Here is a 23,718-nt window from a genome sequence, read left to right as displayed (position 1 = left end):
GTTTGTCGTTCTACTATTTTGGTGTATTAAGTGAGAGAGCCAGTCAAAAAATTACAGACTGTATTTAACTGAATATATAATTTCTTTATTGTTATAAACAAACTAAATACCAGAAAAATATAAAATATTTCCTGAGAATAAATATTTCATGAATTATTCTAGAGCTGTAGGTCCTTTAAAAAAATGCACATGAACCACTTGGGGATAAAGGCCATTTATTTAGATCCTAAAGTTTTGATTCATTTTCTGTTGGAGAGAATATGTTCCAGACATGAAAGATGAAACAGTTGGCTTGAAATAAGGATCCCTCCTTCAAGATAGATCAATTAAGTGTTTATTAAGTACTTGCTATGTGTCTGACACTATGCTAAATATTATAAAATACAAAAGAAGGTGACTTTAGCTGCCTTTGGTCTAGCTGGAAGAAAAGGCATACTCAGATGAAACTTTTAAAGTGGAAAAGACATATAATCAGGTATCAAATAAAATAACATCATTTATATGATACAAATAATGAAATAGCCCTTCTTTTCAGAAATGTCTTCTAATTGTTGTCTAGAACAGCAACTCTCAACTAGGGATGATTTTGCTCCCCAAGATGACATTTGGCAATGTCTGGAGACATTTTTGATTTTCATTACTGGGGCTACTAGCTTCTAGTGGATAGGCCAGAGTTATTGCCAAACATCCTACAATGCACAGGAGAGTCCTTCACAACAAAGAATTATCCAGTCCAAAATGACAGTAATGCTGAAATGAGAAACTCTGATGTAGAACCTACAAATGTCAATGCTGATCAGTTTTGAAGTTTGGGGAGATGGACTTCTGTGTTCCACTCGACCGCTACAGCCTCTGTAAATGTTCTTTGGTAGAGATGAACATTGGCTATCCATAAACTCTCTGAACATTGTATGCAAGATTTTCCAGTACAGTGTTTCAGGGAGAGATTCCATAGTTTTTATCAATTCTCAAGGTATCCAAGTTCCCAAAAAAGATTGACTCAATCACATGTGGAGTAGACATTCATAGAGACTGAGACACGTCAAACCAATATTCTAGTCACCTAAAAGAGACAATAACACAGAACCTTTCTTAGCATAGTGCTAGGCTAGAAGTAGAGTTTAAGTTTCAAGGATCAAAATTAGAGAATATTTGTTGGTAAAAAAAATATATATATATATTAATTTAATATTTTGAAGTCTTAATAAAATCTTTCTTAATGCATGAGGAAATTATAGTAGAATACCTTAAATATTATTATTTAAACTTCATACCTAATAATACAATACTGTGCATTTAGAATTTGAGACTGGACTGATTGTGTGCTGACCCACAGGCATCATATATAAATTGTTTTCTTTTGTTATTTGAAATCAAGTTATTTTGTCAAGATTTGCTGCTTTCTCCCAAATGAAGATCCCAGTTTATATTTCCTAGGTGCTGTGTATCTGTTGATGCAGTCAGAGATCTGGACATGGTTTTATACAGTTCGCATTTCTCCTGAAAACTGTTTAATAAAGTGAATTGTGTTTTTCTTAAAAGAAGGATTTTTAAATTGAGAATTGTGTTTCTGATTTGGCATCCAATAAATCAGAGATCCTACCCTGTCGTAAAAACAAATCTATATAACCTTGAGTATGCATATAATTTAATACTTTTCTAAGTCACAGAAATTTAGAGATTAAGCCTTGGCTTAAAAACCAAGGAAGGGACTTTAGAGATCATCTATTCCAGCTGTTTCATACTTGTCTTTGGGGCTCAAAACCCAAAACACTACTTTTAGTTGTTTTATATATTTGGACTTCTACCAAATATTTTCTTTGAGGGAAAAGTGTATGTGGGAGGGAGGAGTTGCATGCTTCTGATCTAGACCAACCTTATTTCTTAGATGAGGAACCTGAGGCCCAAAGCTTTTGATTTTATTCATGAGCTATACATTTCTTTATTCTAGGTCAATCCAGCATTTTAGATATATCTGATAACAGTATAGAGGATACCCAGGAGTTCACATTCCAGCTGTGCAGCTTCCTAGCTGCATGTTCTTAGGCAAGTTATTGAATATTTTCAGTCTCAGTATACTCATCAGGGAGAAGGGGAATTATTATATTCTTAGGATTGTTTTCACTTTCTTAGAATTGAGAATGTATCTGGGGAGATGATGTGGACCAACCATCATGTCTCTCTTAAAAAGTATTTCAGACTGTTCCGTTAATTATTGTTTGTTTTAAATGGATTTTGTGTCATCTAAATAGTGAGACCCTGGGGCTGGCCCGGTGGTGCAAGGGGTTAAGTATGCGCACTGCTTCGCTGCAGCGACCCGGGGTTCACAGGTTCAGATCCCGGGCGCACACCGACACACCGCTTGTCAAGCCATGCTGTGGCGGCGTCCCATATAAAGTGAAGGAAGATGGGCAGGGATGTTAGCCCAGGGCCAGTCTTCCTCAGCAAAAACAAAAGGAGGATTGGCATCGAATGTTAGCTTAGGGCTGATCTTCCTCACAAAAATAAATAAATAGTGAGGCCCCCTCCTCCCTAAACCCATCTATGACCTCCAAAAAATAAAACAAACGTCTTTATTATCAAAAGGGACAGCATAGTAGTCACATTTCCTTTCCTTTGGCAGTAAAAAGGGTCTTCATGGACTGATAGATCAGACTTGGGGCTTTATCTTTCCCCTTCTCACCCTACTCCAGTTATTGCATAAGCCACATTAGAAACATGAATCAGAAACTGCAAAATATGAGGAACAAGGACCTTTTGAGATAAAGTACAAGAGCAAATAACAGCTGAAAGAGCTAAACCATAGAAAGTGGAATCTGAACTTGGTGGTCCTTTTGATCTTAAAGATGTGGCCTCACAGAGTGCTTGAGGAGAGATTATGAGAATTCATTCCTTCTGGGATATTTCAACAGGGATTGCCTTGCTAATCAGTTTTTGTTAGTCGCCTATAGTTTCCAGGAAATAAAGGCTTGGGCAACAGAAGCAAGTAGAGATAATTATGTTACAGACTACTTACCTTTTGCTCCAAAAATTAATTAATAGTTCTATTCTGAGAAGATTTTGTTCCAGAATTTTTCTTAGAGGCTCAAAGCCATTAAATTAAGTATATAGAAATGAAGCTTGAGTCTAAATAAAGGATTTTTCTTTAGTGGCTTGACTATATAACAAGTTGCTGGATTTGTTTGTTTATTTATTTTGGTTTGGTTTGTTGTTGTTTGTTATTAGGAAATAGCTTTGATGTAAGTTGATTCTGCGTTACTTTGTGATCTTGGAGTATTACAAAATTCAGTGTTACATTTTATCTTGTTATGCTATTAAATATGTGTAAATTACTTTTTTTTGGTAAATTACATTTTTAAGTTAATAAAGATATAACATTTAAAACTGTTTGTGTTTTTCCTCAGGTCTTAAAGAAAGTGCAGAAGAAATGGTCAAAAACAAATTGGAAGGAAAGGATAAATTGACCCCTTGGGAACAATTTTTAGAGAAGAAGAAAGAGAAAAAAAGACTGAAAAAGAAACAGAAGGTCTCATTTATCATTATGACCAAGTATTTATTGAACAACAACCATGTATCAGAAGGTTCCAAGTGCTTGCCATGCATTATCTCATAATGTAACCAATCACTGGAGTAAGCCTTGTTATCATCACAGTTTTAAGAAAGGGGAAAGGGAGAACCTAATAGGTTAAGTGTTTTCTGCAAGACTACATAATGATGTACAAAGCCTGGTATAAGCCCAGAGCCACTTTAACCACTGTTCTCTAATATTTTACATGCTATGTAAATAAAATACATAGTTTAGTTGATATCTAGATAGTTTGATTCTGTTCTGTGTTTTGAGGAAGAGAGGTACACACAGACTTTTCTACTTGAGGATATATACATATGGAAGTTTTTTTTTTTTTTGGGAGGAAGATCGGCCCTGAGCTAACATCCATGCCAATCCTCCTCTTTTTGCTGAGGACTGCCTCTGAGCTAACATCTATTGCCAATCCTCCTCCTTTTTTTCCCCCCAAAGCCCAGTAGATAGTTGTATGTCATAGCTGCACATCCTTCTAGTTGCTGTATGTGGGACGCAGCCTCAGCATGGCCAGAGAAGCGGTGCGTCGGTGCCCGCCCGGGATCCAAACCCGGGCCGCCAGTAGCGGAGCGCGTGCACTTAACCGCTAAGCCACGGGGCCGGCCCCATATGGAAGTTTTTTAAATGAATGAAATTTTTTCTATACATTCCTGTTTATCAACTTGCATTTTTCATTTTTCAATATTATCATGTGGATGTTTTAACATCTTATTGTCATTAAATCCCTTTATTAAGAATATTTCCTCTGGGCTGATATGTTGTCTGTGAAAAATCTGGTTTGACTCCCATCATTCAGGGATAACGTCTTTTCCAGAGTTAGAGTCCTTAGTAATAGCTGAGACTACGTACAGTTTTTGCCACTAAAAACACTCTGTCTTGTCACTGAAATGCAGCATTCTGGCAGTATAGTCATTGCCTTAAGATGATATCACTAATCACAGAATCTTACAACTTGAGAAATCCTAAATGATTATTTCTAGTCCCACCCTGGTGTTTTATAGTTGTAGAAAAGTAAGTGATTTGTCTGAGAATACACAGTTTGTTAATGTGTTCTTTCTACTGTGCTATATTATTTCTGTCTCTACTGTGCAAGCTTGTGCTTTTGGTATAGCTGTGACTTTCAGTGTTAGTAAAGATAGAGGGCTACAAAGTTGAATGATGCCATGGAATGATTTTTGTATTCCTATTATAGTGAGTATTTCTGGAAGTGGTTAGTAAAATGAGGGAATGGAGTAAGAGCCCTGTCCCCATTGATATGCTACCTCTCTTATTCCCTAAAATATAAAACTAAGTAGGCAGCAAAATATCTTTTAAATGGAATAATTCTACAAGTGATTAAGCCATCAGTTTATTGGAAGACTTACAATTGGGTCTTTATGGGGTCAGTAAAGTAGTTGCTCGTTTCTGAGACCATAGCAGCTATGCTCTTTGATTTTCATTTGCTAGACACTTTGAGCTTTTCTTGTGCTTTTACTTTTTCCCTTCATTAGGCTAAGACTGGACTCGTTTTATCAATAACATTAAAAATGCATCTGTTGACTGCTCAGTTTGTTCTAGACTCAGTGCTCTGAGTCTAGTTCTTAACAGGATACTAATATCAAAATAAGTATTCTTTAGGGCTTGATGGGTCTTCTTCAGCACACAGTGTGATGTTTAGCAGTATGCATTCTAAATGTTTTTCTTGAAGTGATTTAGAAATGTTTTAGATTCTTGGGGATAAACTCAATCTGTGTAGTCTAACCTTAGTTCATATATGTACTATTTTATTGATTTTAATTTTTTTATTGATGTTTTAATAGTTTATAACATTGTGAAATTTTGGGTTGTACATTTTTGTTTGTCCATCACCATATATATGTCTCCCTTCACCCCTTGTGCCCACCCCTCACCCCCATTGCCCCTGGTAACCACAATCCTGTTTTCTCTGTCCATGTGTTGGTTTACATTCCACATATGAGTGAGATCATACGGTGTTTGTTTTTCTTTTTCTGGCTTACTTAACTTAACATAATACCCTCCAGGCCCATCCATGTTGTTGCAAATGGGACGATTTTATCTGTTTTTATGGCTGAGTAGTATTCCATTGTATGTATATACCACATCTTCTTGATCCAGTTGTCAGTCAAGGGACACTTGGGTTGCTTCCACTTCTTGGCTATAATGAATAATGCTGCAATGAACATAGGGGTGCATAAGCCTCTTTGGATTGTTGATTTCAGGTGCGTTGGATAGATTCCCAGTAGTGGGATAGCTGGATCATAGGGCATCTCTATTTTTAATTCTTTGAGGAATCTCCATACCATTTTCCATAGAGGCTGCACCAGTTTGCAGTCCCACCAGCTGTGTATGAGGGTTCTGTTTCTCCACATTCTCTCCAACATTTGTTGTTTTTTGTCTTGGATATTATAGCCATTCTAATGGGCGTGAGGCGATATCTTAGTGTTGTTTTGATTTGCATTTTCCTGATGATTAGTAATGTTGAACATCTTTTCATGTGCCTATTGGCCATCTGTATATCTTCTTTGGAGAAGTGTCTGTTCATTTCCTCTGCCCATTTTTTGATCGGGTTGTTTGTTTTTTTGTTGTTCAGTTGTGTGAGTTCTTTATATATTATGGAGATCAACCCCTTGTCAGATATATGTTTTGCAAATATTCTCTCCCAGCTGGTTGGTTGTCTGTTCATCTTGATTCTGGTTTCGTTTGTCTTGTAGAAGCTCTTTAATCTGAAAATTAAAATTAAAATTAAAGTCCCACTTGCTTATTTTTTCTTTAGTTTCTCTAGTCTGGGTAGGCATGGCATCCAAAAAGATTCCTTTATGACCAATGTCAAATAGTGTGTTGCCTATATTTTCTTCTATGAGTTTTATAGTTTCAGGTCTCACCTTCAGGTCTTTGATCCATTTTGAGTTAATTTTTGTGAATGGCGATAGCAGATGGTCCACTTTCATTCTTTTGCATGTGGCTGCCCAGTTTTCCCAACACCATTTATTGAAGAGACTTTCCTTTCTCCATTGTATGTTCTTAGCTCCTTTGTCGAAAATTAGCTATCCGTGTATGTGTGGTTTTATTTCTGGGCTTTCAGTTCTTTTCCATTGATCTGTGTGTCTGTTTTTGTACCAGTACTATTCTGTTTTGATTACTGTTGCTTTGTAGTATGTTTTGAAGTCAGGGATTGTGATGCCTCCAGCTTTGTTCTTTTTTCTTAGGATTGCTTTAGCTATTCGGGGTCTTTTGTTGCCCCATATGAATTTTAGTATTCTTTTTTCTATTTCCGTGAAGAATGTCATTGGGATTCTGATTGGGATTGCACTGAATCTGTAGATTGCTTTAGGTAATATAGACATTTTAACTATGTTTATTCTTCCAATCCGTGTGCATGGGTTATCTTTCCATTTCTTTATGTCATCATCGATTTCTTTCAATAATGTCTTGTAGTTTTCATTGTATAGGTCTTTCACTTCCTTGGTAAGATTTATTCCTAGATATTATATTCTTTTTGATGCAATTGTAAATGGTATTATCTTTTTGAGCTCTCTTTCTCTTAGTTCGTTATTAGCATACAGAAATGCAGCTGAGTTTTGTAGATTGATTTTGTACCCTGCGAATTTGCTGTAGTTGTTAATTATTTCTAATAGTTTTCCAACGGATTCTTTAGGGTTTTCTATATATAAAATCATGTCATCTGCAAATAGTGAGAGTTTCACTTCTTCGTTGCCTACTTGGATTCCTTTTATTCCTTTTTCTTGCCTAATTGCTCTGGCCAAAATCTCCAGTACTATGTTGAATAGGAGTGGTGAGAGTGGGCAGCCCTGCCTCATTCCTGTTCTCAAAGGAATGGCTTTCAGTCTTTCCCCGTTAAGTATGACGTTGGCTGTGGGTTTGTCATAAATAGCCTTTATTATGTTGAGGTACTTTCCTTCTGTACCCATTTTGTTGAGAGTTTTTATCATAAATGGATGTTGTATCTTGTCAAATGCCTTCTCTGTGTCTATTGAGATGACCATGTGGTTTTAATTCTTTGTTTTGTTGATGTGGTATATCACGTTGATTGATTTGCGGATGTTGAACCATCCCTGCGTCCCTGGTATAAATTCCACTTGATCATGATGTATGATCTTTTTAATGTATTGCTGTATTCAGTTTGCCAATATTTTGTTGAGGATTTTTGCATCTATGCTCATCAGCGATATTGGCCTGTAATTTTCCTTCTTTGTATTGTCTTTGTCTGGTTTTGGTATCAGAGCGATGTAGGCCTCGTAGAATGATTTAGGAAGTATTCCATCTTCCTCTATTTTTTGGAATAGTTTGAGAAGGATGGGTATTAAATCTTCTTTGAATGTTTGGTAAAATTCACCAGGGAAGCCATCTGGTCCTGGACTTTTATTTTTTGGGAGGTTTTTGATTACTATTTCAATCTCTTTACTTGTTATTGGTCTATTCAGATTCTCCATTTCTTCTTGGTTCAGTTTTGGGAGGTTGTATGAGTCTAAGAATTTATCCATTTCTTCTAGATTGTTCAATTTGTTGGCATATAATTTCTCATAGTATTCTCTTATAATCCTCTGTATTTCCGTGGTATCCATTGTAATTTCTCCTCTTTCATTTCTAATTTTATTTACTTGAGCCTTTTCTCTCTTTTTCTTAGTAAGTCTGGCTAAGGGGTTGTCAATTTTGTTTATCTTCTCAAGGAACCAACTCTTTGTTTCATTAATCCTTTCTAGTGTTTTTTTGGTCTCAATTTCATTTATTTCTGCTCTGATTTTTATTATTTCTCACATTCTGCTGACTTTGGGCTTCGTTTGTTCTTCTTTTTCTAGTTCTGTTAGGTGTAATTTAAGGTTGCTTATTTGGGCTTTTTCTTGTTGGTTAAGGTGGGCTTGTATCGCTATGAGTTTCCCTCTCAGGACTGCTTTTGCTGCATCCCATGTGGTTTGGTATGGCATATTTTCATTTTCGTTTGTTTCCAGATAGTGTTTGATTTCTCCTTTAATTTCATCAATGATCCATTGGTTGTTCAGTAGCATGTTGTTTAATCTCCACATTTTTGTCACTTTCCCAATTTTTTTTTGTGGTTGATTTCCAGTTTCATAGCATTATGGTCTGAAAAGATGCTTGTTATGATTTCAATCTTGTTAAATTTATTGAGGCTTGCTTTGTTTCCCAACATACGGTCTATCCTTGAGAATGTTCCATGCGCGCTTGACAAGAATGTGTAGTCAGCTGTTTTTGGATGGAGTGCTCTGTATATGTCTACTAGGTCCATCTCTTCCAGTTTTTCATTCAAGTCTACTATTTCTTTATTGACTTTTTGTCTGGATGATCTGTCCATTGATGTAAGTGGGGTATTATGATCCCCTACTATTATTGTGTTGTTGTTAATGTCTCCTTTTAGGTTTGTTAATAGTTGCTTTATGTACATTGGTGCTCCTATGTTGGGTGCATATATATTTATAAGTGATATGTCTTCTTGGTGGAGTATCCCTTTTATCATTATATATTTCCCTTCTTTGTCTCTCTTAACCTATTTTATCTTGAAGTCTACTTTGTCTGATATGAGTATGGCAGCACCTGTTTTTTTTTGTTTGCCATTAGCTTGGAATATTCTCTTCCATCCTTTCACTCTGAGCCTGTGCTTGTCTTTAGAGCTGAGATGTGTTTCCTGGAGGCAGCATATTGTTGGGTCTTGCTTTTTAATCCATCCTGCCACTCTGTATGTTTTGATTGGAGAGTTCAATCCATTTACATTTAGGGTAATTATTGATATATGAGGGCTTAATGTTGCTGTTTTGTCACTTATTTTCCGGTTCTTTTGCAGTTCCTTTGTTTCTTGTCCCATTTGTTTCGGACTGCCAATTCAGTTTGGTGGTTCTGTCTTATGACTCTTCTAGTTTTCTCTTTGTTTATCATATGTGATTTTGTTTTGATTATTTGTTTAGTGGTTACCTTGAGGTTTGTATAAAAAATCTTGTGTATGAGATAGTCCACTATCTGACGGCCTCCTATTTCCTTATACTAAGTCAATTCAATCACTTTCCTCTTCCCCTTCTAAGTCGTTCTTGTTATACCTTATTCTATCTTGGGTTGTGGGTGTGTGTTTACAGTGATGAGGTTAAATTTATTTTTGGTGAATTCCTTCCTTTGATCTTTGATTTTGGTATTTAAGTGGTTGCTAACCTATTCCGGTAAAGATCTACTATTTTTCTGAGTTTGTCTACCTATTTTTCTCCTTGCTCCAAGCTTTGTATTCCCTTTCTCTTCTTTTTTTCAGGCCTGAGGGCCTTCTTGAGTATTTCTTGTGGTGGGGGTCTCGTGGCCATGAACTCCCTTAGCTTTGTTTATCTGGGAAAGTTAATATTTCTCCATCATATTTGAAGGATATTTTTGCTGGATAGAGTATTCTTGGCTGAAAGTTTTTGTCTTTCAGAATTTTGAATATATCATTCCAGTCTCTCCTAGCCTGTAAAGCTTCTGTTGAGAAATCCGCTGAGAGCCTGATGGGAGTTCCTTTGTACGTTATTTTTTGTTTTTGTCTAGCTGCCCTTAATATTGTTTCTTTGTCATTGACTTTGGCTAGCCTTACCACTACGTGTTATGGAGTGGGCCTTTGCCTGTTAATGTATTTAGGTGACCTGTTGGCTTCACTTACTGGTATTTCCTGCTCCTTCCCCAGATTTGGGAAGTTCTCAGCTATTATTTCCTTGAATAGGCTCTCTGTTCCTCTTTCCCTCTCTTCTCCCTCAGGAATACCTATAATTCTTATGTTACATTTCCTAATAGAGTCAGATATTTCTTGGAGACTTTCTTCATTTCTTTTTAGTCTTAGTTTTCTCTCTTCTTCCATCTGGAGCATATCTGTATTCCTGTCCTCTATAATGCTAATTCTTTCCTCCATATTGTCAGCTCTGTTCTTTAAAGATTCCAGATTCTCCTTTATCTCCTCCATTGTGTTCTTCATCTCCATCAGCTCTGATTGGTTTTTCTTTATGATTTCAATCTCTTTTGTGAAGAAACTCCTAATGTCATTGAATTGTTTGTCTGTGTTGTCTCGTATTTCGTTGAGTTTTGTCATGATAGCTATTTTGAAATCTCTGTCATTTAGGTTATGGATTTGTCTGTCTTCAGGGTTGGTTTCTGGGTGCTTGTCATTTTCTTTCTGGTCTGGTGATTTCATGTACATTTGCATTGTGGTTCCTGTATTGGCTTTGTTTTTCCTCATCCTGGAAATATCTGGTTGCAATTTCCAGCCGCCGCCACTGTGTGGGGGTAAAAGGCTGTGTAATCTGAGCCCTCTGCGCTCTGCCTTGGCTGTTACCTGCGATCCGCTGGCAGCTTGGTCTGGTGTGGTCAGCAGAGCTGCAGTGTCCAGCTTGCGGGGAAGGGTGGCTCTCTCTTTTGCCCGCTGGGTCCCTGGCGTGGGGGGCTTCTTGCTCACCCCTCGTTATCCGCTCTCCTGGGGTGCTCAGATGTTGATGGTACCCCGTAGCAGTTCTGAGTCCTCTGTGTTGGGATTTCCCACTGGCTGAGAGAGCTAGAAGAGCTACGGTTTCCCTGCAGAGGGCTGCCCCTCCCTCTTCTCTGGGAGCCACGTGGACCAGGATCACTGATCTGATGGTGAGGCAGAGGCGTTCTCCTTACCTCTCCCCACTTCCTCCGGGGGCCCAGCACGTTCCACTCTCAGATGTGTGGCAGTATGGATCTTTCCGACCTTGCTTTTCACTGTCTAGGATTCCATTGTTGGTCTATGACTGTTCCTTTTGTTGTATCTTATTGGGGGAAGAGTTTACAGGAAAGCTCACTCCGCCATGACGCTGATGTCACTCTTGATTTGATTTTTTAATTTAAATATACTAAGTTAGTAGACAGTCTGTTCAAATTTGATTAGGGAAAATTTAACTAACAGATTTGCTTAAAAACAGCCCAAGAATTTTCAGGGGTGGATTATAGATAAAACAAGATAATTGTTGAAATTGGGTGATAAGACCAGGGGGTTCATAGTGCTGTCCTTACTGCTTTTGTATATGTTTGAATTTTCATTAAAAAATAATTTTCTTTAATTAACCAGCAAATAAATTATTTTAAATAATAATTTAAAATATAGTCCACAATGCACTACTTTAAGCTAGTGATACTCATTGCCATTTTTCAGTTTTGTGAGGGATAAGGCCACCTCTCTTGGCTGATCACCTATCTAAAAGTATTCTCCTTTGAATGTCTGTATCACTTTATCTCTCTTCCAGCACTTTGTTTGTTGAATTATTATTACTCTTGTATATGTTTATATGTCTAACTTCCTTTAATAGACTAAAATTTTTGAAGACAGAAACCTTGTATATTAACTTTCATTTCTCCCAAAAGCTCTGCATAGTTTTCTGGATTTATTAAGTATTCCATAAATATTTGTTGAACAAAAGAATAACTCAGATGGGAGTTGTTTTATAAACAGATCCATTTAAAAAACTGGTTTAATTTTAGATTGAACTACATGATTTAAAAGAAATCATATGATTTTCCTTCACATACATCTATTATGGTCCTTGTAATAAACTGTATGTATTTTATATTTAATTTTAAGGCTCTTGCTGAAGAGGCCAGTGAAGATGAACTTCCTTCTGATGTTGATTTGAATGACCCATACTTTGCTGAAGAAGTTAAAAAAATAGGTAAGCCAGCCCATATTTGTAGTTTTCAATGGAATATAAAGAAAAAAGGTGACGTGAGTAGAAACAATATAAACTACTCATTTTTTAAAAATTCCTAGAATTTGTATAGCTCCCTTAGTGGCTTATGAGCAGGTCTGTCCTATGGGGCATAACTGTTGATCAGATTAAGAAGGGTCAGCATACCCCCCGTTCATACAGGGAGTAATTTCATTGTATGAGGCTTTTGGTAACATGATTAATTTAACAGTTTGCTGTGGATTCTTTTCCAGAAAATATCCTTATAGACAGATTTACTATAAAGGGATGAGAGAAAAAGGAATAGTCATCTTGTGTGCTTTCACTGCTTTTTCATAACACATCCCCTCTAGGTCTCTCTCTGCAAAGCCTATGAAGAAATGAAAGAGTGAAATAAATTTCTTTATGTTTGTCTGCATATGTGTATATACATTTTTAAAAATTTTTTACATGGTGTTATAGTATAAAAGCTTTTCTGCTCAAATATAGAAAAGCATCTGTGTTTCATTTTATCCCTTTTGCATTTATCCTGGTTCATTATAGCTGAAAGCCAGGTTCCTCCCTTTTTTCTTTGAATCTCTCAACTCTCTGGTACCTGATTTCCTACATCCAGGGAGCCTTGTTTCCATTGCATATGCACCACTCATTCTTTCCTGAATACTTTCATTCTGACCTTTCTGTTATGTATAAATGTGTGTGGTAAGGTTCAGGCCATACTTGGACAAGTCAGTGCAGAGACAACTGTAAGCATTTTCCATTTGTTCTCATGCGTTTTGTCTTCCTCTGATCTGAATACCACACACATGAACCCCAAAAGACTTGCTCTTGGAGCAACTCCAAGCTGGCATTGTAAAGAGAAGGATTTTATAAAGTTTCCGTGCTTCTTGTCCCTCGTGACTAGTGGGCCAGAATAGTTCTCAACAGGAAAGTCAAAATTGCTCAAAATTATTTCCTGATTGTTTCAGCCTTTTAGCACTGACATTTTGTTGATGAAAAGGAGATCAAGATGAATAAAATCTATTATAGGATGTGAGATTCTTAGGAATTGGAAAGGGAAGTGGAAACTTACTATATTCTGCTTTTTATCATACCTGAGCAGTCATTTCTAGAAGATGATGGATTTTAGCCTTATCCTCTGCTTTCAGGAAACCGAGTTTATAGTGGAGAAATGCAAAGCCTTATAGTTTCCTTGTTCTCATTCCAAAGTGCTTCATTTGGCATGTAAAATCTGGTCAGATTGTGGAATTCTGGGTAGGATTCAAAGAATAAGTTAAATGATTTGATGGCTTGGGGTAGCTTGTTTCTTGGAATCAGCACTTTGCAATTGTGAATAAGCTTTCTCTAAAGTTAGTATCAGAAGCTCCAAGGGAAACTATAAATAAAATTTGCTTTCTTTGAATATACTTTTGGTTTCAGAATACTTCCTAGGAGTAACTATTTATATCTGGGCTTAAGTTGTTTTTTTTTAAGGAAAAATAGAAACAGAAAGGCTGAGAATTTTTTTACATAAAATTTAGGACCAAAAAGTAGTGTCTTGCCATGTTTGTTTATTCATTCTATCAATAAATACTTTTGAGTGCCTACAGGTACTGTATGCTCTGCTAGGCTAGAGGTACAACAGTAATAATGCAAGGAAAGTTATGTCCCTTGAACAAGAGTCTATGGTTTTAGGAAAGACATGTTAAATAGGTAAACAAATAAAAATATTAGGAGAATATGGTCAGTGTTTTAAAGGAAATAAATAGAGTAATATAAGGGATATAACTGGGAGGAAGAAGAATAGCTTACTTTACATAGGGTAAGCAAAGAAGACTTCTCTGAGGTGATGACATTTGAGCTGAGACCTGAAGAATGAGAATGAATCAGCATAAAGAGCTGGGGAAAGAGCACTGCAGACGAGGGAAAAGTGGTTAGAAAGGCTATGAGGTGAGAAAGAACTAATCCTATTGGAGAAATTGAAAGACACTAATGTGGCTGGAGAATGGTCAGAGAGGGAGTTTGGTATGAGACACAGGACCAATCCTACAGGGCTTTGTTGTCATGGAAACAAATTTGGATTTTACTCTACTGACAGGGTCTTTAAGCAAGCATGTGACATGATATGGTATATATTTTAACATATTACTCTGGTGTCCGTGAAGGGAACAAATTGAAGAAAAGCATTGATGAGAGATGGGAGACCAGGCTTTGCAGAGATCTAGACAAAAGATGGTGGTTGGTTTAGATGGCATGCCAGTAATGGAATTGGAAAGAGAAAAGTGAATGGGATTCAAGATATATTTTGGAGATAGACTTGCTGATTTATTTGAATGAGAAAGAAATTTAGCCTGACTCCTAGATTTTTGGTTTGAGTCTCTGGATGAATGCCCTTCCATTTACTAAGTTAGCGAGGAATGTAGAAATGGTAGGTTTGGGTGAGATGTAAGGTCAATAAGTCCATTTTGGGTATAATCACTTTGAGATGTCAGTTAGATAGCCCAATGGAAATATTAGTCCAGGAGATCAGCTGAGAAGTCAGAGTGCAAGTATAGACTTAGGAATCAGTAGCATATAAGTAGTATTTCAAACCATGGACTAGAGGTAGAAAGCATTGTTAAGAGAGGATTGGGCTCTGAGGTCAGTTAAAGCCTATATAAGGTACTATTACTCTGTCATACTGGAGAAGGTACTACCTGGAAGGTAGGGGGAAAGCTTAAGAAACTGAGAAGGAACAGCTGTGCAAAAAGAGGAAAAAGCATTAGTGTTTGGAAGGGTGTATAGTTCAAGTCCCATAGTTGAGCAGGACAGAGACATTTTAAGCCAGATGGACTTGGGTACATTTATAACACCTTTACCCTAGGCAATCCCATGGGGCTAAACTTACACACTCTTCAAAATATGGAGGATTTGGGTTCATTGATTGATGCCAGACCTGGTGTTTGGCTTGGATTAGGAGCCAAATGAGTACTAGAAATCTTTTCTAATTTTTCCTTCTGTTTTTTCCCCCTACACTATAAATTTGCTATAATTTTTCTTTCTATTTTTTTCTAAATTACAAACTTGGTATCAAATGAGAGTTTCAAAAATATAATCTACTTCTAGAATAAATTATTTTTTTCCTTTTAGAAGCCATGTTTACCATAACTAGTATTCCCTTATAATAGAGCTCGAAAGTTAACTGAAGATTAGATTTGTCTTCAGAGAAGGAAAGAGGGTTTTGTTAAATTTGTACTTACAGGTAATTACTGTTAAATTGTTAATTGTAAAGATGAATTTTTCATTTTGCTGATGCGTTTTTTATATACAGAGTTTTAAGAGTTTACATTTGGGGTTTCTTTTCTTTGTGATTTCCTCTATTGTTCTTATGCTAACAAAATATTTGTTCTAGTTAAGATCAGGTAGCTATTCCCCTGTATTCTCTCATAGGGTTTTTTTTTTCTTAATGTTTAACTCTTTAATCCATCTGCATTTTATTTTATTGTACATTATGAGGTAAGGCTATAACTTGATTTTATTTTCTACAGTAAAACAAATTGCCCAGCACCAGTTATTGAATAATCCCTTCTTTTACCAGTGATGTCTGATGCTACAATTTATTGTATATACCAAGCCACACCTACTTTTCTCATTGTATAGTACAGTATTTTTTGGTTATTTTCACTTTGTAGTACATTTGACTACACTGTGTCACTAGTGTATCAAATATATCTTGTTAATCTCTGTAAAAATTTCCTTGAATGGACTTTTATTTAGAATTTCATTAAATGTATATATTTTTTCATGAATGGATGTTGAATTTTATCAAGTGCTTATTCTATATCTATTGAAATGATCTTATAGTTTTTGTTTTTTAGTTGATGATGTAATTATACATTACTTTCAGAAGAAATTCCTTCTTTACAATATTCAGTCCCCCATCCACATGTTTTGTATTTATTCCATTCATAACCGTAGTCATCTCTCAGTAAAATTTTTTTTACTTCTTTAGTTTCTGTACATTTATTGATAAGATTATTCCTAGATATCTTGCATTTTTGTCCTAGTGTAAGCAGATTGTTGCTGATAGTGTTGTAATTTTTACCCCACCTATGTTGGTTTGTTGCACCAGGAGTAAAGAAAAGATCAATGAAGTCTGCAAAAGATGGCACATCTCCTGAGGAAGAAACTGAAATAGAAAGACAAAGGGTAAAACACGATAATTGATATGTACAATTTAAATTAAGTTGTCCACGTGAGTTTCTAGTGTCCTTAGTAAAAAGATAACTGATATTTGCAATGAAATTTATAAACTGTAAAACACATAATTAAATATTTTAGCAGCGTAGTTTTTATTTTTTTATTTTTTATTTATTTATTTATTTTTGTGTGTGTGAGGAAGATCGGCCCTGCACTAACATCTGCCAATCCTCCTCTTTTTTTGCTGAGGAAGACTGGCCCTGGGCTAACATCCATGCCCATCTTCCTCTACTTTATATGGGACACCACCACAGCATGCCTTGCCAAGCAGTGCGTCGGTGCGCGCCCGGGATCTGAACCAGCAAACCCCAGGGCCGCCGCAGTGGAGCGCGCACACGTAACCACTTGCGCCACCGGGCCGGCCCCCATAGTTTTTAAATATCATCTTTTTACCAAACATTTCTCCAACTAGTACAAAGTTAAAACTTACCACAAACCCAAGACTTGTCCCTTTGTGATTAAGAGGAAAATGTGTCGTTATTAAAAACGCTTACTGAATAACTGAGACAAAAAATACTACTATTCAAACCTCAAAATAATATTTCCGTAATTTGAATTCAATTTGAATCTGTCCTGTGATACAGACTTTGCTTTTATGGCTTATCAAATGCTAATTTCTCCCTTTTTATTATTGCAAACAACATAAATTTAATGTACAAAATTAAAGTCTTTCTTGGAAATGCAGTGAACTTTATGCTTCAGTGGCTCCAAAGATCCATGGCACAGAGTAATATGTATTTTTGCTGAGGCAGGAATTGGAGTCAACAACATCCCTATGGCTGATGTTCACATACATGACTGAGTGGTCACCTAAACTGTGCATCTTAGTGTATCTTTTCTATTCTCCATTTATTGCATATGCAGTAATACTCATAGAGTTAAGGAGTACAAAGAAAATCTTTCAGTTGTGGAAAATGGCTCTAAAAAGAAAACCAATTGCAGGTGCCAGTGATAGAAATGAAAGGAAATTAAAGCAGTCTAGAGTGGGTAATACAGGAAGGCTCACAAAAGTCTAGCAGCATGCTCTATATTTTCTCTAGTATATATGGTTGTTTATTGATTCTTGAGGGTTCACATTTAATCCCATGATCAGTAGAAAATATCTGTTTAGTGGAAACAGGCATTATATTAGATTTCATAAGCAAATATTAAGATCCTGCCTTCATAGAAGTATATCAATATTGAAAAAATAAAGGCAGAAAAAGAAAAAAGATATTCCCTGTTGTTAAAGTACATGTTTGGAAAGTCTAGTTTGTATCACAAAATACATGTTTATTAGATTCAGTGTCATTGCTTAAAAAGACCAAATTGAAATTGAGAAATTTTTATTTGGGGGATTTGAAGACTCTTATTCCTACAGCCTACTAACCAGTTATACTAAGTGAAATGTGGTCTGGTTTTTAAATACAGTCACGTGTTGCTAAGGCAATTTCGTCATTGTGGAAACATCATAGAGTGTACTTATACAAACTTAGATGGTACAGCCTACTACACACCTAGGCTATATGGTGCTAATCTTATGGGACCACCATCACATATGTGGTCCATGCTGACCAAAATGTTGTTATACAGTGTATGACTGTGTAAGCTTTCATCCCTCTCCTGCTCTCAGTGACGTCGCTTCTAAAAATTTTACGTTATTGCCGTATGAAGCTCTCTGGGTTTCTTTATGAGTTTCGGTAATCCACAGTCAGTTTACGGATGACAGATGTGATCCCGGAGCATTAGTGACTAGGTTTTCCTTTCCTAGAGGGGTTATCTGTGCCCCCCATACTCCTGTTTGGGGGAGGGGAAACACTGATGTATATTTGACCTTTTTTTCCTCTCCGCAGGCTGAAATGACTTTGCTCATGATGGATGAGGAGGAAGAGAGCAAGAAACACTTCAATTACAACAAGATTGTGGAGCACCAGAATCTGAGCAAAAAGAAGAAAAAACAGCTTATGAAAAAGAAGGAATTGTTAGAGGATGACTTTGAGGTAACCAGGGACAAAAGTCATTAGCTTCTTAAAGCTGGTCTTGACACTAAAGTCAACTCTGGAGATAAAAAGTGAGCATAGTTGTGGTCAGCCTGGTGACATAGTGGTTAAGTTCAGACGCTCCACTTCAACGGCCCGGGGTTCACAGGTTCAGGTTCCAGGCGTGGACTTACGCACCGCTTATCAAGCCATGCTGTGGCAGGCGTCCCACGTATAATGTAGGGGGAGGTGGGCATGGATGTTAGCCCAGGGCCGATCTTCCTCAGCAAAAAGAGGATTGGCAACAGATGTTAGCTCAGGGCTAATCTTCCTCACCAAAAAAAAAAAAAAAAAAAAAAGAACATAGTCAGAGTTAGCCTTGAAATGTCTCAGGAAAGGACCCACAGTGGAGACAAAGCTACCATCTTTTAACCTAACACAGCCACTTCATCCCCCATGATGGATCAAATTACTGTTTCTTTGGTTGAGGACCAGGTGAAGTAGTTGGCTTGTATTTTGGTAGCTGTGTTGCACCAAAAATATGTAGCTTTTTATGTTAGAATCACATACAGTGTGATGCTCACACTGAAAAAGATATATACATAATTAAGCCTGACTGAGAAATAGCAGGTTCACGTCACATCATGTGACACTCTCACTGTCTACAGTGGGCGGTACAGTAGGATGTGCTTTTTTATTTACTGTGTTCCTCATTTCCGTTGCTTCCTCTTTTCCCTCTTCTTGCTGAATGCTTATTTCTGATGGCCACAAAATCCCTCTGCATGAGTTTGAGTCCTCTATAGGAAACCTACAAACAGCTGTCAAGAGCTGCTTAATTACTCCCAACTGTTAGCATGAAAGAATAGACCCAGAAAAACATGGGGGAAATTTTGAATTTGTTTAAAGAATGGAGAGGAGGGCTGGCCCCCTGGCATAGTGGTTAAGTGCGCGCGCTCTGCTGCTGGCAGCACACGTTCGGATCCTGGACGCGCACCGATGCACCGCTTGTCAAGCCATGCTGTGGCAGCGTCCCATATGAAAAAAACTGGAGGAAGATGGGTACGGATGTTAGCCCAGGGCCACTCTTCCTCAGCAAAAAGAGGAGGATTGGCATGGATGTTAGCTCAGGGCTGATCTTCCTCACAAAAAAAAAGATTGGAGAGGAATATACAGATAACTTCTACATAGGACATAGAGGGCCGTTGAGACCACTCTCTAATTGCAGTTTCTGTAAGTAGTTCTGTGTATGTTGCTGTTCCAATGAAGTTTTTGGTGAATTGGTTTTCTTATGAAAAGTTAAAAGCAAAGAATAATTTGTAGTCAAATCTTCTATTATGAGAACTGTCTTCACACATTAATAATCATGCATGAAAACAATTTTCGTCAGTGTTTTGGTGGTGGTGGTGGTAGTATCACATCTGTTGCCTTACTATAACTAAGTAACTCTACAGGTGATCTCCAGGTGGACTCATCTTTCCCATGGGAATGCTGGGTGGCAGTGAGTCATGCTCCTTTTCTTGCCGGTCTCTTTTGTGCCTGGCAACACTCAAAAGCCTGGCTGGAGTTAAGGGTACACTCTTAAGTGTGGAACCACAATGTTTTTGTCGAAAGATAGAAGATCTAAGTTTGGAGCTTGTGTCTGATCAGGTCTTGGTGTCAGGGGTGCCATCTTTCCCATAGTGGTCTTTAAATCTTTTCATCTATGAATCACCCTCGGTAGCTACTCATTTTGGCACCAAGGTTGAAAATTTTTTTAAGGTATTTAGAATGCGGTGAGTTTGCATAAAACTCCAGCGGGAGATACCATCACTGGCTTAATTATCCCAGCCAGAAACAGACTTCACACTGGAAGGATGGGGAAACCTGCCTTGGGAACCACTCCTGCGGTTACTCAATCTAACTGGCCAGCGTAGTTACAGGTGACTGTATATATAGACCACTGTAGTTCCTTTATGAGGAGATTGTCATTGTGTGATAAGAACAGTGTGCCCTGCACGTTGTGATCCAAGAGTAGGCCTTAAAACTTCATTGAAGATCTGTGGGAAAACAGTTTTCTAATGAATCAATGCAGAATGCTCACATTTGTATTTTATATAATCAACAACTCACTGACTTTAATAATTTGGCCCCATTTCTGGGCCTTTTTGTTTACTCATTTATTTTATTTATTTATGTTTTCCTTTTGGATTTGCAGGTAAACGTTAAGGATACACGGTTTCAAGCAATGTATACTTCCCACTTGTTCAATTTGGATCCTTCAGATCCTAATTTCAAGAAAACAAAAGCTATGGAAAAAATCCTTGAGGAGAAAGCCCGGCAGAGAGAGCAAAAAGAACAAGAACTCACTCAGGCAATAAAGAAAAAAGAGAGTGAAATTCAAAAGGAATCACAAAAGAAGTCCATTGATCCTGCCTTGTCAATGTTGATTAAATCTGTAAAAAACAAAACAGAGCAGTTTCAAGCAAGAAAAAAACAAAAAGTCAAATAGCTGTATGTTGTTTCTTTTTGGATTGAGAATGCGATCTCCTAAAATATACAGAACTGGGAAAAGTGATATTTAGTGGGAACAAAGCTACCTTTCAAGAATATGAGTAAAATCTTACTCTGACTATTATAAAATTTCTGTCCATATATAACAGATCTAATTGGGAGTGATTGACAGATTTGTACTGTATATTTCCACAGATTAATTGTAATTAATTCAATTAATCCAAATTATAGGATTTATAAAATTTTTATATTTTATGAAATTCAGTTCATAATAGTAGAATATTACTCTGTTTGCTTTTTTTAAAGACTCTTTACAATTCTATGTAAAAAAATAGAGCATGCCCAGTCTTAAGTCTGAAAAAGATTTAGAAAATATGTATATGCAATACATTAATTTCTCTGGAAGCAGGAGGCAGATTTAGATATCTATTTAAATAATTTATTTTTCTAGCTGTAATGAATGGAAGCCAATAACTCTTTGTTGTTTGGTCATGTTTATTATAGTTTATGAAGTTAATTTGTAAATAAAAGTGCAAAATATTTTTATCATTTTGTATAGCACTGATTTATTTCCTTTTATGCACCTCAAACTACTCTCTGGAAAAATATCTGAAAAATTGACTAACTATTTAAGAGGACGACTCCATGAAGAGGCAGTTTCAGGTTTGCACTGCTCATAATTGTGTTTGAAATGTTCATGAGCTCTGCAATGATTTTTCAACTTGTGGTAACAAATTCTTCTGCCTGCCCTTCAGATTTTTGGAATACTTAGAAGGGTGGACAGGAATTTAAGGAACCTTAATTCTTTCTAAAATTCAATTAAACCGCACCTTTGAGGCCTTAATACTCCTAGATCTCATCTAGATGGTCTAGGTTTTATAAAGTATTAACTGACCACTTAGAGAAGAGAATTAGGTGTGCTGTATAAATAAATGAAAATAAAAACCAAAATGGTCACTTGGAACAAATAATAAATGTGGTAGCTTCTGAAAGGCAGTAGGAGTTTGGCCAAGTTTGTGGTTAATAGTAAACTTGACATTTTTGGTACAAAAATTCAAGTCTACCAAAGTAGTATATTTTTTTAATAATAAAAGGATGTGAAACTAGATATCAGGGTAATGAGGCTGTATGAACAGTCTCTGAAAAGGGAAGGAAAAAGAGGACATTTAAATTGTTCATTATAACAGAGAAAAGTGCAGGGAATTGTGTTTTTATCATAAAGCACTGACACTGTTGCAGTGTCCTGTTGATCCATCTATGAACTTCCCAGTATTTGTCTGCTCATCACTGAAAGATCATGAATCTTAATATGTTTATGAATATAGTCTATAAACAGTTGTATAATTATATTTCATTTATGCAAGGAAAAAACTTGTCTCCTTTAAACTGTTTAATTATAGTGTAGGGATTACTCACTTTATTTTAAGATGTCTGTGAAATTTAGCACATTTTGTTTATGGTTGGTTTTGTTTGGGTTTTTGTTTTTGAGCCCTTTGTTTTTAAGTCACTATTTAATTGTAAATCTCATTTTATAGTCAGGCACATAATTGATTATAGCAGATAAATTGAGCATGTAAGTTACGTACAGCCCTGGCACATTTTCTCAAACAGTTGATATTTTTTAGGTAGGAAAAAAAATGAGAATGGTATTATCAGATACTGCATTAAATAAACATTCTACACCAAGAATGTTAGGCCCTCAATAAATAATTGCTGGTAGTAAAACTCAGGATAAAAAAATGGCCACTGTCACAATTCAGCAAACAATGTGATGATAGTTTGGGTGACTAAGTTTACTTTTTTTTTTGTTAGTGAGGTCATAATAAGTTTATAACATTCTGATATTTCAGTTGTACATTATCATTTGTCAGTCACCACATATCTGTGCCCCTTTACCCGTTATGTCCACCCCTCAACCCCCTGCCCCTCTGGTAACCACTAATCTGTTCTCTTTGTCCATGTATTTGTTTATCTTCCTCATATGGGTGAAATCATACAGTGTTTGTCATTCTCTGTCTGGCTTATTTCGCTTAACATGATACTATCAAGGTCTATCCATGTTGTCGCAAATGGGACAATTTTGTCTTTTTTTATGGCTAATAGTCTATTGTATATATATATATACCACATCTTCTTTATCCAATCATCAATCGATGGGCACTTGGGTTGCTTCCACGTCTTGGCTATTGTGAATAATGCTGCAATGAACATAGGGATGCGTAGATCTCTTTGTATTGTTGATTTCATGTTCTTTGGGTAAATACCCAGTAGTGGGATAGCTGGATCGTATGGTATTACTATTTTTAATTTTTAGAGAAATCTCCATACTGTTTTACATAGTGGCTACATCAGTTTGCATTCCCACCATCAGTGTATAAGGGTGCCTTTTTCTCCACATCCTGTCCAACATTTGTTATTTTTTGTCTTGGTAATTATAGCCATCCTGACAGGTGTAAGGTGATATCTCATTATAATTTTGATTTGCATTTCCCTGATGATTAGTGATATTGATTTCCCGTTTACAGTCGCAACATGTGCCTGTTGGCCATCTGTATATCTTCTTTGGAAAAATGTTCATATCCTCTGCCCATTTTTTGATCGAGGTGTTTTTTTGTTGTTGAGTTGTATGAGTTCTTTATATATTTTGGAGATGAACCCCTTGTCGGATATATGATTTGCAAATATTTTCTCCCAGTTGCTGGGTTGTCCTTTTGTTTGTTCCTCCTGGTTTCCTTTACCTAGCAGAAGCTCTTTACTCTGATGAAGTCCCATTTGTTTATTTTTTTCTTTTGTTTCCCTT

The 23,718-nt window shown here is 36.6% G+C and overlaps 1 protein-coding gene across 1 annotated transcript in view; it reads left to right on the top strand.

The window, feature by feature from the left end:
- Positions 1-21,464, top strand: part of ESF1 (ESF1 nucleolar pre-rRNA processing protein) — a 62,780-nt gene extending 41,316 nt beyond the window's left edge. Inside the window, exons 10-14 of the mRNA XM_087445634.1 lie at positions 3,405-3,526; positions 12,153-12,240; positions 16,343-16,419; positions 18,303-18,449; positions 20,623-21,464. Coding sequence (XP_087301760.1) covers positions 3,405-3,526; positions 12,153-12,240; positions 16,343-16,419; positions 18,303-18,449; positions 20,623-20,916 — 728 coding nt within the window. The 3' untranslated portion in view covers positions 20,917-21,464. The remainder of the gene's footprint in view (positions 1-3,404; positions 3,527-12,152; positions 12,241-16,342; positions 16,420-18,302; positions 18,450-20,622) is intronic.
- The last annotated feature ends 2,254 nt before the right edge of the window (positions 21,465-23,718 follow it).

The sequence above is a fragment of the Ceratotherium simum genome, chromosome 21 (assembly GCF_057802395.1).
Source record: "Ceratotherium simum simum isolate JZ-2026a chromosome 21, ASM5780239v1, whole genome shotgun sequence".
NCBI classification, from domain to species: domain Eukaryota; kingdom Metazoa; phylum Chordata; class Mammalia; order Perissodactyla; family Rhinocerotidae; genus Ceratotherium; species Ceratotherium simum.
This window is presented reverse-complemented; position numbering and strand designations above follow the sequence as displayed.